Source organism: Pyrgilauda ruficollis, unplaced genomic scaffold (assembly GCF_017590135.1).
Source record: "Pyrgilauda ruficollis isolate IOZ18807 unplaced genomic scaffold, ASM1759013v1 scaffold24, whole genome shotgun sequence".
NCBI classification, from domain to species: Eukaryota; Metazoa; Chordata; class Aves; order Passeriformes; family Passeridae; genus Pyrgilauda; species Pyrgilauda ruficollis.
This window is the reverse complement of record NW_024523648.1, coordinates 16,984,037-17,002,735: the sequence shown is the minus strand read 5'-3', so window position 1 is coordinate 17,002,735 and position 18,699 is coordinate 16,984,037. Positions and strand designations below refer to the sequence as shown.

Below are 18,699 nucleotides of genomic sequence, written 5' to 3'. Positions count from 1 at the left end.
GCAGAATTTAAGCCCTTTACTCCCAGGACAAATTAACATAGTCAAACAGTAAAGCTATTTCTTTCTCTCACAGTTTATATCACACAAGAAAATATTTTATCTGACAGGATACCGACTGTTTATCTGCTCTATATGAATGATTTTTAGATCCAATTCCCCAGTTGAAATAAGCTGACTGGTGTTAACTGGATCTTTTTCAAACCATCCATTTACTAAAATACCTCTTAGAACATTCATTTCAATTTGAATAAAATATTACCTGAAGAACTTACAAGGACTTTGGATCTCCTAAAGAAAGTAACACTCAATCATGAGGAAGGGTTTTTTTGAACAGTTTATTATTATGTCTTGTGCTGTTTTCTGAAATAACTTAGGAATATTCATGACACATCAGGAAGAAGAAAATTTTAAAATACTAAATTTTTCCTTTGGTTACAAAAAGCTTTGCATTTTGATTGAAAGTCACTTTCCTTTTTAGCTGAAAAAGAACACTCTTCAGCATATTTTAAAATCAAAGTAATTTTTTTTCTATTTCAAAGAGATTTATTTTACCAGTTTGTATGTAGACATTTATTTTGTTCATTTCAATCAAAGGTTTCCTCTCAAGCATAACATAACAGTATTAAGAACATAACATGATTTAGCTCATCAGTGACATTTCTAGTCAAATTTTAAAACAGGAAGCCAAAAGATCCCAGCAAACACTCAGGCTATCTGCAAACATTAATGGATTTATATAAACATGTAATATGGGTACTAGCTTTATCAGAAATATCAGGGTACTTCCTCATGCTATGTAAATTCTTGTAAACTGCATAAATCCGTTGTAAATTGACATTTTTTTCTTGAAATACACACTACACTGAAAAATAGTTAACAAAACTGCAATAGTGACATTAGCAACAGATAAAGAAGAAAGAAAACCACAGTGAAGAATGTTTGTATTCAAAGAATACGCGCTAAGACTAGACGTGCCTTTCTTCTGAGCTTAAAATGTTTTGGGTTACTCACCTCCAGATGGCTGCCGAGTTTTTCGGGGAGATCGTGGCTCCCTGCGATAGGGATCATTGGAGCCATACAGTTCAATAGTGCCTAGATTCAGGAGCACTGTCTTCTGGAGGTAATCAACCATGGCAATACCATTACAGTTTCCAAAAACTACTCTGGAAAAAGAGAAGTTAAAGGAAAAACAGTGCTAATTAAATGCTGGTAATGCTTCATACAAATATTTTTTGCAGTTCAGCATTTAATACTTCCTAATTTTTTAGGAATTATCCTAGATTGCACTTACTTGTAAATTCCTATTTTAGAGTGTAATATTGATTAATTGTTCTCTTGTACATGGTGCTGAGTAGAACAGACCACTGTCAGTGTCCTTGCCAACCTATCTGACACAAAGCCTTAAGTGACACTTACTCTTGGCTGTACAGTGCCAGGTGAGGAAGAATGATGCTGATTTGCTTCTGCTGTTAGTATTATCAGTATCTGCCATGACCCAAAAGGAATTCTCTCAGTAGCATAAGAAAGTGATTACCTCTGTTTTGCTGTGCAACTCATGTGAACACACACAGAGACTCAATTTTAATGGATAGTTTTAAACCACTGTGATGGAATAATGGAAGAGCTGTGTAGAATACACTTACAGGCCATATGCTGAGTTGATGGCTAAGCTGGTTATCTGTTGAGGAGGTTCTCCACTCACCCACACCAGCTGGATAACAAGCTCAATTTGGTAGCCTGGAGACTGCTTGAGAGGAGAATTTTTGACTCTGCAAAGTAAACAAAACATGGCGTCCCCAGTGTCTCAATTTTTTCTTTATGGGATCAGAGTTCATTAAATTCTACACTATGCTGGACTTTAAAATGTTGAGAAATTGTAAAAACTATGATCTAAAGCAAATAAAAGTAACCATAAGAAAAAGCCACATTGACATTAGGAATTCATTTCTTTTATTCACTACCTAATTGAAAATTAATTGAATAATCATCACAAATTTTTCATTTTTTCCAACCTCAGAACAAGGCATAACAGTGCTATTATGCTATATTTCCTGTAATAGATATAGGTGCTCAGTCAGTGTCTAAAAAAAAGGAGTTACATATTTTTTTCAGAGTTTCCAAAATAACTCTGATTTAGAGAGCAGAAAAGGTTGAGAGGTGTACATGAAATAAGCACAATGAAAAGGGAAACAGAAGCAAAATGTATTGAGATAAATGCAAGTAAAAAGCTGAGGATACGGCAAAACTAAAATGAAAACAAGTGAATTATCGTAATGATAGACCAATTTTATGCAATGAACCTGGGACTGGGGGAATTGGAACTCTTGTAAAGACTTTGCTTGCATGCTCACAAATAAGCAGAAAAGATTAGGTCTTGTATTTTTTTACACAAAAAAAGTTATGTAGAACAAGCTCTTATCTCCCCAATTACACTTATTTTACCCATTTATTCTCACTAATGGAAATTTGAAATTTATATTTGAAAAAATATTTGAAAATATTTTACATAAGTTTAGAATTTTCCAATTTTTCTACTAAGATGAATTTCCTTCAGAAATACACCTCTCCAACTCGGTACAACCAACACAATTTGAAAACTCCTACCCAAATAAAACAACCCTATCAGAACTGTTTTCTAAATGGATACACTCAAAGAATTAAAATCCAAGTTGGGATCTTAAACTTCAAAAAACAAAGTATATACTTCATATCTCTAGATATATATTACATATTTCTTACATTCTGTTAGAAAAAGTCATGGCTCATAAGTCACATAACGCACTCTTGTAGGAGAGTAAAAAAAGATAGACTTTTTAAACTCTAATTTCTCTAAATGGGTAAAAGCTTACAGAAAGAATCTTGCAGAAAAGCCTTGCAATTTAAAAAGATCAAAAAATTTGTCAAAGACCTACAATGAGAGCACTATTAGGCATCATGCAACGTGCGGATCCATGACAAAGGGACATTTAATTAATTCTGTTTCCAAAACACAAAGTTGTTCCCTTGCAGGATTTTCAAAAAAAGAAATATGTTTATAAGCCTAAAGAGTTAGCACTCAGCCAGCTATCTGTAAGAATTTTCACTTCTGATTTGCTGCTAAAACCTCAGGCTCTGCAAAACGAATGGATTAAACATATTCAGACATACTTGGTCTAAAGTTAAGGTGAGCCACAAAATATGAACTTACCTATTCATTTCAATAAGATATCAAAGTCACTGAACTGCTGCTATTAAAAACTGTTTGCTCTAAGACACTATCATCTATAACATCTATGCCAAATTTTCCTAAAATCAGGTAAACTTCAAGGCAAGGATTTTTTTTTAAGTCAGCTTAAGAAGTTTAAAAAATTAAGACTGCAACATTTATTTTTTAAAGCAGAGCTCAAATTTCAGATACTTGGAAAACTTTGTTTTACAAAATAAACATTTTCACCAGTTACAATCTGTAACTGTATCAAAGTACATATACTCTGACATATTCTTGCCACGTTTCAGACACACTGAAAGGATAACAGAATGAACTTACTTTAAACATGGGACATTATCACGAAGTCCATCAGATGAGCTGCTACTAGTAGATGGATGAGACTGGGGGACAATGGATTGGGGATTGGAACCTGTGCCTGGAGTTGGTACAGGTGGCACCTGCTCACCATCTGGAGTTTCAACATCATTTATTTCATATAGGAGACGTACTTCCAGCATCTGTTAATTAAAGGAAACAAAAATATCAGTAAAGTCTGACTTTCAAAACACTGAATATGAAATAAATGAAGTGCAAGTGAAGGCAGTAGTGATAAAAGTGACATCCAGAACTTTTTCATTTTTTGAAAGATAACCATTTAATAAACAGTGTAACAAAGACACATGTAGTTTTCAGAAGTACAGAGTCATACTATTGCAGACTGAATATCTGAAGACTGCTAGAACTCGAACGCCTGACATATTTCCCAGTTTTTGAAAGTTTGCTTCTTAATAGCGAAAGAAATTAAATACTGGACCTACTTAATTATCATTCTGCTGACATACATATTTAGCTATGAAGATGACTTGGCTTATGTACTTCAAGAATGGTAAAACAGAGCTAAAGCCACACAGAATGCTAAATTTTTACTGATGTAATGTACACATGGTGACTTAGTTCAGTATTTGATGTGGTGTTGAACTGGATCATACATTTTAAAGAGCTGAATTTTAAATTCATCGTGACTTTAGATTTCCTTCTCCAGGATCTGTAACAACATCAGAATTATCTGCAGTGCAGTGTAAAGGAAGTTTTCAACTGTTTTATTATCATCTGCAAAATACTTTTTTTTATGTACAAGTACATTCCCTTGATTTGGGCTGATTAATAAAAACTTAGAAAAGAACTATTCCCTAATAAGGGAATGTACTTGTACATAAAAAAACACACAAAAAAAGCCCCACACCTCAGGTCCTTAAACTACGACTTACAAGCGAGCAGAATAGGGAGGGGAGGGTGTGTGTGTGTTAGAGGAATGGGTGAGAGAAAAAAAACCAACTACACTGCAGTTAACGCTTCGAACAGGCAACACTTTATAATTAAATGTTAAGTTTTAGCTCCTACATACAAATACACAAATTTGCATGTGTGTGTTTCTAATTTAACAAGAAATAACTGTTGTAAAAGAATCATTGTATCTTATACAGAATAAAACAGTGACACAGCAAAGTTCTTAACGGATTTCAAGGCATGTTTGGCACATTTTTATTCTTCTAGCTCTGCATACTGCAGAAGTTTTGATAGGAGAGATGGTAGTTATGAAGACTCAAGGGATCAGTTCCCTAAAAGTTTCGAAATTCTTCAACTCCATAGCTCATTCACTTCTGTTTTCATGATACCTTTGATACAGCCAAGTTTTGATCCACTATTTGTTTTCATAGATAGACCAAAGAATGATTATCGGCTGCAAAACCTCAAAATGTCACTGAAAACCAGTATCTCGGTGTGCAATATTTACTTTTGTTACATTTTACAATTACTTACTTTTTCTCCAAAAACACACATCTGTTTTGAGTCAATTATTTTTGTCCATTTCACTAATATAATTAAAGACAAAAATAAGAAATTGCTAGGACAGTCTTATTATAGCTAAATCCAACAAAGTTAAAAAATGATCGTAACTCTTTACCGGAATGACTTCTGTTGTCACTTCCTGCTTGCTGAACCTGTAAATAATGACATGCGCAGAAACCCCAGCTATGCACAGCATTCTACTTTCTGCACACCATGAGATGATCTGAATAGCATATGGATCTTCATCGACTATATCTGTGTTTGGCCTCTCATCTTTATTCCGTGATTTTTCAAATACTTTGGCTGTTTTTAGCTTATAGAGTACTTGCAGCGTTACTAGAACAAAGCAAAAGAGAAAAATCAGTTTTGATCTAAACATATAGCTAATATATCAATAGAGCTAATTCTTGAATTGTACCCTTCTCAACTGAAATTTTAATTCTGTGTTAGATTTTCTTTCAATTGTCTTCATGCTGATTTCAAACTTCACAGGCACATTATCCTATCAATGCCCCAATTACTGCTATAAATACTAATCACAACATTAGGAAAACCTAAATTACAGCATCCCTTCTCCTCTTCCATATTTCATTGGTTTTATCTGAATCACATTTCCCTAATTCATCAGTAAGACTGTCATATTAAAAAGACTCAAAAGTTTTTGAATCAATAAAGAGGATATGTGCAATTTCTCCCTTAACAGGTTTATTTATCTGTTTTAGAAAGAAACTACGTGTCTTTAACAGAATCTCCTTTTGACAGATCTATACTGAATAGAATTTTTAAGCACACAATCAAGCAGGTTTGGCTTACCCCCTCCGCTTTCCCAGGTTCCACTCCCACTCCAAACCGAAATTAAAGATCTATAACACTCCAAACAGTCCTCCTCCCAGCTTTTAAACACATACATTGCATCTGCTCCCTCCCACAACCACACACGCCTTAGCCTTTTGGAAGCTTACCAGTTTTCCACAAGTTTTCAAAGACAACTGATGACAATTCCCAGATTGCTTTGAACAGCCTTTAAGTACCAAGAGTAAGATTAGTTCCAACTAGAGCAATTCAAACATCTAACTTTGTGCAATCATTTCTACTTTGAATTCTTGCTGCATTTTCCACTGTGAGCTGTGTAGACTATCAGATTTAATTGACCCTTTAACTGAAGAGGAAAAATCTAAAACTGCACAGGAAAAATCTCTACTGAAAACACTTACTTGCTGATGCATCCCAAAACTTGATTGATCCATCAGCATGCCTATGAAATACAAAAAAAATGAGATGATGAAATGATTAGTGTGAGTACTCAACCTCTGTGAGAAAGTACACTGTTAACATTCCATTTTCATTAATCTTTTTAGTGACACTTGATTTTCACAATTTATTAAAAGGCAGTATTTTACCAACATATGCTCCAATTACTTTGGAAAGAAGAGACTAGAAAAACATTTGAAAGCTAACTTCCTGATGATCCCATTGTGACGTATTCATTTACCATTTTAAATACTGAGGCATGCGCTTACCATGCGCTGTTTTTTGAAAGATGCCCTATATTAGGAGTAACACTTCTAAGAAGATGCCTAAATATACAGTATCCCACTGTTAATGAGTCACCTAACTTGTTTATTTAGCCTTGAGCTTGAAAATCAGATGACTATATTGTTTCATGACTGTCTCAAAGTCTCTGCAATGTGTAGTACAAGGTGGCAGTAATCCTGATTAGGGCTAATGGGCTGTTCTAAAACCACTTTAGCAGGGCTCTCACTTTCAGTGATACACTGCACAGTAATAAATTAAATTTCACTTATGTTTCTTACAGTAGTATTAGAAAGATCAGTCTCAAAATGATCAGATTTAAGTATTTGCTTGTCCTTTTTGAGATAAAAAATTGGCTTCTCTTTGAGAGCTGAACTCGACAACTACTTAATGGACCTATCATACTTTAAAACAATACTCAGGTTATTTTGCAAAAACCAAAGAATAAAAAGTAATTTTGATCCAAAATACTTTGATAGTGAGCACATATAATAATCATAATGCCTGTAAAACACCTGCTATCATTTTGTTATGACCTTCCCTTCCACATTCTGCTTTACTTTCTCAGTAACATGTCAAGGAGATTATGCCAAGGACATATCTGGTGATCATAATTTCATTAATCACTCAAACCACTCATACAAAACAATATTTTAAAAGAGAAACAAAAAATTGACACTTCTACTTAATGAGCTACGAAAGTTATTAGTAGACTATGGTATCACTTACCCTGTAATAATGATCTCTGAATAGCTCTGAGTGATCACACCCCAGTTGCCTCCACTGATAGGCCATTCCTGGAAGATTAACAAATACACTGAGAAAGAAAATACCATACAGTGCAAAGTTAAGGCAAATTACTGCAGATCCTCCCCAGACATTAGCCACATATATCCTCCCCTGCTCTTAGCCACTGTCAAAGGCAGGCTGAGTCAGGTGTAGCTTTGGTCTTATCATGGCACTCCTGTTATTTAGAGCTTCTGGTTCTCAGTATTTTAAAATACAAGCATGTGTAGTAGATGTTGTACCTTCTTACTGTAGCCTTGACGTTTCTGTCGAGCACCAACTGAATAGAGCGCAGGTATGAGATCCACAGGACAATCAGCAAAATATTCACAACAGGTAACTGGAGACTCATGTATAGTCAAAGGATAGGGATTCTCAAATATAGGATACCTTTAAAGGAAGAAAGAGGCTAATTGTTAATCTAAGGAATTTTTTTTTTAAGTGCAGAACACAAATAAAATACTAAGGACTAAGCTGGCATTGTTTTTGTACAGAGGAAAATAAATGCATATCGAATTAGACTATGAACAAATACACTAGACAACTTTACTGCTCATCCAGTACACTATAAAGATAGTGTAGCACTCTAGATGGAATCTGAAGTTTGTACAGTTTTTAGAGTTTTTCTAGAACACTACTATTCCCTGTCATTTTATATTTTCAAAAGATTACTAATTTAGTGGCCTGTGGAAAAAATTAAGCTGCCAAGTCTCAGCTGCAGTAACATGGAGCTATGAATTTATTTCTAACTCTTCAGTCTGTTCTAGGAATAAAGACGGGAAGACTCCCATCTCACTTTGTATTAGCACACTGTACTGAAACACAAAGCTGCCCAGCATTTTGCAAGGACAAATTTTGCTTAATCTATTTGCAACTCCAAGCTCACTTTCTGACAATTACAGATAGCAACACTCAGTTACCAATTAGAAGAACATACACACACATGCTCCCCACCACTATCTCTGTCTAAAAAGTGACAGAGGCTTAATGAGGAAAAAGGTCAATAATACTAACAGAGGTAAATGTATCTGTGTTCAAAGAACATTTATCTCCAGAGAAATGCATGCTATTTATTTTACATTTTTTTTCTATACTTTTTACCTCCCCTTTTTTGGTGGAGGTGAAAAGACACAGCTTCTCAACCCATCTAAAGGAAAAATTAACAACAGATGAAAACATTCTGTGCATCAGGAACTTTATAAAGGGCTATATGGAAAGCTACAAATATATTTCAAAAATTATGTGCAGAAGAGGCTTAACTTTAACAAAATATGACAAATCCCTGAGAGAACACAAGGTAAAAGGAAGCCTGTGGATTTTTCCGGTATTAATTTTATTTCTTTTTCAGGTGTCAAAAACCTAATGGTTTGCAAGTCAATCATAACAAAGACCATTGTAAAAACATAAACTGCTGAAGGTCTTTTAGTATGAAATAGAATAAGCTTTAACATAACTTCAAATTTCAGGCATTTCAAACTTAGTATCAATGTTGACACTTCATGCTGTTGGTATATCAGAAACAAGTTTTGGATATAGCATACGGCCATGTAACATTTGGAAAACCTAAATGAAATTGCTCAATAGCTGCAGAGATATTAGGACAAAACTTGATCTTCTTCCAAATTCCATAGAGTTTTCATTATCTAAGGTGTCGCCATTGACTTTGAGGACAAATATTTACAGGTTTTTGTTTTGCCTTAAAAGGATGTTCTTCACAAGGATTTTCCCCCATTGACCATTGGAGATTTTTAATCAGGAGCAGTACCAAGGTCTTACCTAGCTTCTCTGCTCCTGATCCCTTAACAGTTAGTTGTTACTGCCTACACAAATTTCAATACCTTTCATAAAAAAATTTTGTAGTGTCTAGAATTTTTAATCACCACTAATAACAGTGTATGGACTACTCCATGGACAAAGCAACAAGAGACTCTATGTTTTAGGCAGGTATGATTTGTGAGATCAGATGTTATCATTCAAATTTTATACATATGATATTATTGCATCAGTAGAGAGTTAAGCAAAGCAGGTAGTAATTTATTTGGCAATAAGATCAGCAAATATTTAAGTGATGACAACAGCCAAAATTACTTGGGTTATCTGATCAGTTCTTCTCCCTGCTGCCTTCCTCAAAACTGCAAGCTCCCCAAAACTTCAAACTCCTCTCACAACACTAAGAAATCAACTTGAAAATAAATTGTGATACTTAAAAAGCAGAAGTGATCTATGAATAATTTTGGTCAGTCAATCAAGACTGGAAGAAGTCAGATGGTACTATACACTAATTAGAAAAAAGTTGATACAACAGGATTATCAGTTCATTTGAAGAAATTTTATATTTAATATTCAAAATTTTATGTTCTGAGGTACTAGGTTAGACTAAGAAGCTATAAAGTAGAACAGGAGGCTGATCACTGCAGCCAGTGACTGAAAAGACTAGAGAAGATTCTTACCCATTTTGTGCAAGGTCGATCAGTACTAAGTCCTTTTCTAGGAGAACAACTACAGCATATGGTTCCTGAAAGTCTGCAAACAACAACAAAATGTTACCTGTTGGTAAATGGAGCCCAAGCATGTACAGCCTCAAGAACAGAATCAGTGCTTGCACTCTGGCAGCTGAGATTAGAAAGCCACTTAGATTGCTATAGTTTTAGAAGATATTTTATACATGCAGACTCCTGAATCATCCAAGTTAAATTTGGAAAAATCATGATCTTTTATTCAATATTCTCAACAGCTCAAATAACAGAAAAAGGAGCATGCAAAGTAAATTCTATAAGCAGGTCACGTGAGTGAAAAAGCCAATTTCTGAGTAACATCCTTCCACCCCTAAACTGCTTTTCCTCATATTCAGTGGGGTTTAAGTTTTACTTGCTTACAAAATGGCTCAAAAGACAGCTGACTTGACAGTAAAATAAGAAACTTGAAAAAGTTTCCTGAAGTTTAAATTGCCCTCTTTCAGCCAGATCTTAAATTCCAGGCTAAGCAGTTTAATATACTCTGATGGAAGCTGACAGCTAAAACCATTGGAATCATCAGGAATATAATACTATTCATCTGAAATAACTACCTAAACTATGATAAGAAATCCCCTGTTTCAGAAGAGAGATTACAGGTTAGTGATGAAATCCATCTAAATATTGGAATGAATAAAGCCAATAAAGTTTAAAATAATGCAAAGATGTTTCTCATGGTTTAGCACTGACTGGAAAGGCCTTATGTGCCCAGATATCCAGAGATGCACACATCTGCTCCAGTAACCACAGCTTAAGGTTGTAATGCTTTTGGTCTGCACATGCTTTTGGGATTAAAAAGAAAAAAAACATGCTATGAGTAATTGGCTTTTTTTCTAGACACAAAACTGGCCTTATAATGAACTATTCTATTCATGTTTTGGCAAGTAAATCACACTTCAGACAATAGGGATAACAGATGTTGCTGCTGCAGTCTGATCCCCAGAGATAAAACAGAAAGACAATAGTAAAGAATATTCTGATGGGATAAAACTCCAGTAACAAGAAGTCAAGGTACCGAGAAAAATCTTTACAGAGCCTACCATTAGGATATGGTGTTTCACACAGGGTTAGAAAATCAACAATAGAATAATCCATTTCTAGCACAGCAGTACTTTTCCCATGCATGACTGTTAAACAGGGTCGTCTTCCTACAGTGTCATATGACAAGCCGCCTGAGAGAATGATGAAAGGCTCCCTGGAATAAAGCAGAGGCATTTAGGATCAAGTCAGGATAACATGCCAAAAGAGACAGGGCAGGTTTTGCAACCTTATGACAAAATTCAATGAAATATCATTAAGCAAATATGGAGTAAAAATAATGCAAACCACCTCTCATGAATTATACAGCTTGGGTATGTGTTTCAAATCTTACTGTAACTTTTAAGTCAGACATCTCCTCCAAATATTTTGTTGACTTAACCAATCTTTATAAATTCTTGGCAAGATGAGATACTTTTATTTAAAAAAAATTGTACTAATTTAGAGTTGTTTCTATTCTACTGAACTGCAGATTCAGATTTGCCAACACTCCCATTTTTCCATAACATAAAACACCCCAGCAAAAACAGTCCCATTTACTTGCTGTACAGTAATATGATTGTCTTGGAGATGCAACCAACTGCTGGATAAGCTTTAAAGACGTAAAATCTTTTAAGTAACATCACACATTTACTTTAGATGTTTTATCCATATTTCCCCCTATCACCACACACAAAATTCAAGAAACTACTTTGTCATACATTATTCTTACTGCAAAATCAAATAGCTGAGTAGAGCAAAGAAGAGATATTTCTTCTAGTTTTGAGAAGAGTTTAGAAGCTTCCCTTGAAACATTTTTAAAAGCCTTTGCAGAAACATACTTTTAAATACATCCACATATTTCCAATATGCACATAATGTACAGTTTACTATTTAATTTATTGAAAAACAAGATGAAGTAGATATGTTCATTTTACCAGGTATTTTCTTATTTCCTGATTGTCAAGAATCACTCATTTTAATATCGCTTACTTTGGAATAGGACAAAATCCTTTTTAAAGAGTAGGCTGACTCCAAGCATACAGCTCAAAATATAAATGTTACTCATTACTGACTATTGCCTGAAATTTCACATTATATTTTTGAAGGAAAAATAGGCACTTTGCATATCTATCAGTTGCCTCTGATCTACTTTTATGCTCACTTTCAGTAGCAGTTCTACCCTTCATTTGCATATTCCTTGGAAATAGCTAGTATATCAGTATCTGGAGAAAATTTCTACAGAAAAAAACCCCATCCTGATATATTGTAAAAAGAGAGGAAATCTTTTTTTTAAATCCTTTCTTATAATACCATCTTTTTCATACTGTCTAAAGTTGGATAGTTGGCATTTGAAGCACAAAGTAGACTAGATACATCAAAATTCTTGAAAACTCTATATTAAGGGTTTGGTTTATGCACATGCTGCAGTTCATGAGTTTAAGAATTGGCTGAGGCGTACTTTGTGTTTGTAGCACTGAAGGCACAGCAGACTGAGATAAGCCTCCAGCTTCTACAAGTATTCCACAATCTGCTTGATCTTCCAGAAAGACCTATGACCAAAGATTTGACAGGACCAAGGAGCACTGCTGGCTGAGGAAGAACCTCAAAGGAGTGCCCACAAATCAGACCATGGGTCCATCAAGTTCATTATCCTGCCTCCAACAGTAGCCCAGAACGTATCTCTAGAAGAGGATCAAGTTTTCTCTGAGTCTTCATTTAATCTCAGCTCTTCATATTGAAACTTGACACAAACTTTTATGGTCAGGTCCATGAAGAAATTTCAAGAAAGTTAGACACTTGAACTTAGTCTGGGATTTTTCAGGATGTCAGTGAAGAGAAAAATACTGGTGAGGTCTCATTGTGTTGGAATGATTTACTGCAGTATAGAAATCATCAGGTTTTTTAAACAATGCTGCTAGGACAATTTATAGTAATTATCAGATTTGCACATTTACTGGGATCGACTGGCAGTAACAAAATAACAAACTTCAATTTTTAATTTTCATACATCACAGTGACAATTGTATGTCAGCTTCTCCAGGTTTTATTTTTCAAGGTAATCCAACTGCTTTGGGCAGGCTTGCCAGAGACAGTATCCTTTAGATGCAAGGAATGGAAGAGCTAAGAATAGAGCAACACTGATCTGTCACACAGATTTTTCACAAATGAATCAAAGATTAAAACTGACTTGAATCAGCCAGAAAGACCACTAAAAGTTTGCATATGAATTTTTCATATTTTCATGAAACCATGGATTTACCATGAACACAAACTGCATTTTCTAATTAAAGTGTTGCCCTTCAGCTGTGATACATATTAAAAGATTAGTGCACATCAATCAGAAGTACATAATTTAAAATTAAAATTTAGAAGATTTGTACTTGATATAATAGATGAGACTGATTCAGCTTTGGGAATTACATTTTACCTACCTAAAACAATGGAAGACATTTAAAAAAAACCTCAGGGTTCAGATCTTAGAGAATTGCTTTACAGCATTTTTTATAGCAATTTATAGCAGCTGCTCATACAAAGATTCTTTGAAACAGTTCAGCTTCAGCAGGTTTGCAAGTAATCTCCTTACATGAATTTCCTCATCAGTGAACTATGTAGAATCACTTGGAGAATACTATAAGAAATTGACTATAAAAGGGGACAACAGATCATTTCAGAATTTTCAGAAAACACAGGATTAGGTCTTGCAATGTATGAAAACAATGCAATTGAGAGCTGAGTGGCTCACAAACCAGGAGGATGTTTCTGTTCCATTTTAGAAGTAAACTATCAAATATGAGCCAGCTTCTGACAATCCAGATGTGTGAGAGAATGGTATATAGAGAAATCAGGTCATTGATACCATCTGGCTTACTCTTCAAACCCTGAGTAAATCTGTGGAGAAGTTAATCCTAGTATGAAGATGGAAAAGACTTCAAGAGTTAGTTTACCTTAATAATTGAAGTCCTGAAGTAATAGTGAAGATAAAACTACGAATTTATTTTGGGAAGTGTGGTTTTAAACCAGTAAGCTGACACAAGAAAATAGCACTATTCAAACCAAAAGAACAGATTAACAACTTTTTCTTGGTGGGAGGCATCTTCACTAATGTAACCTTGGGATCCCAATTACACACAACCATCCCGCCAAGATGACTCAGTCAGTGACAGCTGCATCAGCTACCAAGACAAAACCCTTCTGAATTATGTTTTATAAAGAGACTTTGAGCTCTAATTTCTACTAGACACAGACAATTTTACCGCAATGCTAATACCAACCAGAGTAATTACTGTAGGGCACTGAGCCTGCACACATGGAAAGTGGTGTCAGGAAGGACTGAATCTGGAGGGGGAGGGAGTGGCACAAGGAAGCTTGAGAGTGTCTCTAGATCCACTTCAGACAGAAAAAGTACACATGCAATATTACACATGCAAAAAGCAATATGGGAACCAGTTCAGAAAGCTCAAAAGGTAAGCTACCTTTGAAATTCAGTGCTTCTGAAAAGGATGAAGTATTTTAGATGGAGAGTGGCTGCAGTACAGTGACATTATGCTCTGAGATTGCAAAATTGTGCCACTTTGCACAAGGAATATACAAAAAATGTACCTTTTTCACCCCTTATTCATCAGTAGTAACCTTTCTCCCAGGAATAAAGCTACAGACATACTCTTGTTGTAGGGTAAGTTACTTTGGCTCTGGACACTTCACATTTTGCATTATTTGCAGTGAACTTAAAAAACAAACTAACCAAACAAAAAGCAACAGAAACCCCACAAAGTTAGCAAATAAATAGGCAGCCCATAAAACGCCTCATGTCCCCTTTTTGTCCTGACCCCAGTTTTACAACATGGAAAACAAAATGTAAGGAAAAAAAACCTGAGAAGGAATTAAAAAGAGCTGCAACAGTAAAAAGAGCAGTGTCTGTAGCCCTTAATATAGGTTGCCATAGGTTATGGTCCTTCCTTTTGCATGGTTCTGAACCACTTTTCCCCAAAACCAGCTTACTAGAATTAGAAGCAGTAAAAAAAAAAAAAAAACCAGCTTAGATCATATAAATTAAATGTTTTCTAATGGAGGAGATACTGAAACAGATATAGATCTTTGAGCACTCTAGATAGATAAGGGAGAAACAAAAAAGGGATGACAGAAAGATGTTCAAAATAGAGCATGGAAATAGTGAACATTTTTTCCTAATAAAGATTTGGAATATAACTTAAATAAGTATTAAATAGCATCTCTTAAATCTAAGCTTTTTTGCTTTGTTTTGTTTTCTTCTGGTTTTTTATAATTTGTTTTTTAAGAACAGCTTAAAACTGTTTTTTTACTGCCATAGAAAAAAATTTATTTCATATGTTTCTTACATTGTTTCGGTAGCCTGAAAAATTTTGTCCTGTCCAGAAATGATTCTCCTCTGTGCTACAGAAATTAAACCATGAATAAGAAATGACAGCATTTTAGATAAAAGTTAAAATCATTCTCATATTAAACAATTCCAAATGATAAATAAAAAATCTATCAAAAATTTAGGTCTTGAAAGGTAGTTCTGTCTTGCCTTAAAATTCTTGTAAGATTAGAAGTGAAACTGAAAATTTAAGTACAAACTGAAGTACACATAGCAGTAAATGGAAGGAGATTTCCAGTGCACTGCTTCTTTACCACAGTGCAGACTGGTGTGGTTTTGCTTGTTGCAGGTTTTTTTTTTTCCCCCCTCTCTTACTTAATATTCAGGAAGGGTTATCAATAATTGTAGATTTAATAGTACACTGAAGATAGAAAACATTAGAGAGAAGAGTAAATTGAAACGTATTAAAACATTCAGTTTGGATAAACACCAGAAAGTGAGAGGCACAACAGAAAAAGAAAAAATAAAGCCAAACCAGGAAAAAGTAGCTTCCCCAAACCACCAATTATTAGAAATTATACTAGAATAAATTCCTCCTTAAATTATGTCAAAAGTCAAGTAGTTTTCACCTCGTAATACTATGTCACAGAACAAGCTCCAAACTAATAGTCTCCTTCAGAATGACTATTCATAATAAAAGAAGGCTTTTGATTGCAGAAATTGTGACTTGCTGAAGCTGAGATTTTTTTGATTATCTCCCTTTAAATCAGCTTTTGATATTTCAGTTGAGAAAGGATCATGCAGATAGATGTAGAATTTTGTAAGTAAAATATGGCTTTCCAGACGATGATAGATTTTTATAAAACTGGGAGGCAGAGAGTTTTAAGTTTCTGTTTACCTCATTTTTAGCAGAAAATACTAACACCTAAAGCCAGTGATATTATGAGTATATAACCACAATACTGTATTGTATCATTTAATTAACCATCTTCTACAGATTTGAATGCCTGAAAAGCAAATAAAAACAGTATACAAAACCCCCAAATATAAAAGAAAACAAACAAACAAAAAATCACCTTTTGCAAATAGCTGAACAGACTTCCATGGATATTTTATCTTCATATTGCACTTTTTACTCAAACACTTTATAACCACAAATAAAAGAAATTCCACATTCAGGAAATCCATCTGCCCTAGCTGCAATGTGGGTAACAACACATGCAGCTCTGTAGATCCTGTAATTCCATCTGAGCCTCTTGTTACAATTACTGCTTTGTTACATTCTCAATGTGCATAATTAGGCATACTTCACTGCATAAATTACTGCATTCTACTAGAAAAACTTCTGTTAATAACATTTTAGGGGGGAGGAACATGTATTCAAAATTAAGAATATTCAATTTGGGATACTATTTGTCAAAGTTCAATTTATCATGTCTGTGTTTTGGTGTCTTCTTCGCTTTATCATTCTTTTTTTCTTCAGAACTCTCAAAAAATTGAGCAAAAATCACATACAAGTTTTAGTAGCATGAAAGAAAATGTAAATAATGCATCAGCAGCATCGTTGGCTTGTATACAGTAATTAATTCACACAAATTTTTCTATTTTATTCATCAATATCTGATTTATTAAAGCTAAAACAAAGCTATACCATTAGAATATGCACCCCAACAACTGGGAAACAAAGTCCATTCCCAGAGTGTTGCACTGTTACATATGCTCATTTTGCATACAAAACAAGTCTTACCCAGCTCTAGTTGTTTTATATTCCACCTTAAGGATAGGTTTGCAGGGTTCTGGCTTCTTTCCATCCTTCAGCTGCTTTCCTAAAGTAAATTATTTTCCTGTATTAATCTTGCAGTTCCGTAACATTATGGCAAGTAATGAAATTCACTGTGCAGCTTGAGAAGTATAAAATTCACACAACATATATTCAACAACTTTGACAGTTATAGAGTATGCCTTGGAATAATATAATTAAAAATTTCTTAAAGTTCTCAACACACCAACTTGGAAAGTTTAGGAAAAAGAGCAACTCTAAACCTGACTGCTGTAGAAAATTTGTTTTCAAACATATAATCCTCCCCTAAAGTGCTGTTTTAAGTAGCCCTAGGAGATTTAAAATTTATGTTGTGTCTACCCTTTTGCAATTAAAATTGGTCAGCTTACAATTAAAGTGAGGTTTATCCTGAGTATTATCCTTAAGGCTGAGACTTCAATTGAGCATGAAAAGCCCACTCTCTCTCAGCTGTGCAATTATCCTCGCTGATACAGCCACACTTAAAAATCTCAAGTAAATAAGTTGCTAAGACATGAAATAGAGACATGCACAGCATGTAAGCCTGGCATTTGTGTACAACTTACTTGAAGAGCAGCAGTATATTTCACAGAAGAACAATATATAATGTTAAGTTCCTAGATTAACATTAATGCAGAAGTGGAAACATCTTATCAGATGCTATTCTTGTTCTGTTATAGATCCTTCCAAAAACTTATATGGTAATCTACACATTCATACATAAAACAGGTACTTGCTCATATGAATTTTAAACAACCTATGGGATTGTAATATTAGCAAAAAGCAAGTCCTGCAAAATATGCATTAGTTAACTCTGAGATCAGTGCCATTGTGTGAAAGACAAGCTTAAAGTTTAGAGATTTAGAGAAAGCTGCACTGATTTGGATTCTTATTTCATAAAGATTTTTCTTTTTCCAGTGAAATCTATGAGAAACTGACATGACTGAGAAAGATTTTTACTGCATTGCAAATGCACTTTTAATACTTGTTTTTTTGCAAAACACACTTCTATTAAAAACAAGTTCCCGGTGTTTTAAGAGCTGTCATCCATTTTCATCTTACCGTGTGGCGTGATTGTCTGGAACGGTTTGGTAGGAGATTTTACATTCCATATAGTCAAGGTACCATCTGAGTGACTACAAATGAATTGTTTTCCTTCATGATGCCAAGCCACAGAGTGGATAGCCTATGCAAGAAAAAGCAGAACAACATAAGCTGTGTATCTTATTATCATTTTATCCTTACACCTTCCTCAATGACATTAAAGAGAAAATGCCAATTAGAAAAATTACTAATTAAATAATACCTATCCTATTATGTGCTAATTTACCCACGTCAAGTTTTCCTAACCTAAGTTGTACTTTCAGACACACTTCACCCATCAAAAATACCATCTTCACTGTAGTGACCTGTTTAGGGAGAGCAAGAGAACTCACCCTCCTCAGCATAGTATTGAAGTATTCTTCCACGAAGGGTAGCATGAAGAGAATATTTGCAAGCACTTATTTAAGATTTGCCAAACAAATTTTTTCAGTATTGGGAAAAACATATTGTCCAGACAAAAAACATGGTATGAGATTATTAAGTTCAAGTGTTACATATTGTTTTGAGATGCTTATGTGGATGTGCACAAGAGACAAGCATTGGGTCAAAACTTCCATAAAACAAGAATTGA

The 18,699-nt window shown here is 34.5% G+C and overlaps 1 protein-coding gene across 8 annotated transcripts in view; it reads right to left on the bottom strand.

Moving 5' to 3' along the window:
- Positions 1–18,699, bottom strand: part of STXBP5 (syntaxin binding protein 5) — a 103,517-nt gene that overhangs the window by 32,012 nt on the left and 52,806 nt on the right. For all 8 annotated transcript variants that reach the window (XM_041469757.1, XM_041469756.1, XM_041469755.1 and 5 more), the window contains 11 exons: positions 18,087–18,210; positions 16,974–17,052; positions 10,911–11,065; positions 9,808–9,880; positions 7,600–7,747; positions 7,301–7,368; positions 6,253–6,293; positions 5,154–5,374; positions 3,527–3,705; positions 1,644–1,769; positions 1,012–1,163 (listed from right to left, as the gene is read on the bottom strand). In XM_041469757.1, the coding sequence (XP_041325691.1) occupies positions 1,012–1,163; positions 1,644–1,769; positions 3,527–3,705; positions 5,154–5,374; positions 6,253–6,293; positions 7,301–7,368; positions 7,600–7,747; positions 9,808–9,880; positions 10,911–11,065; positions 16,974–17,052; positions 18,087–18,210 (1,366 nt within the window). The remainder of the gene's footprint in view (positions 1–1,011; positions 1,164–1,643; positions 1,770–3,526; positions 3,706–5,153; positions 5,375–6,252; positions 6,294–7,300; positions 7,369–7,599; positions 7,748–9,807; positions 9,881–10,910; positions 11,066–16,973; positions 17,053–18,086; positions 18,211–18,699) is intronic.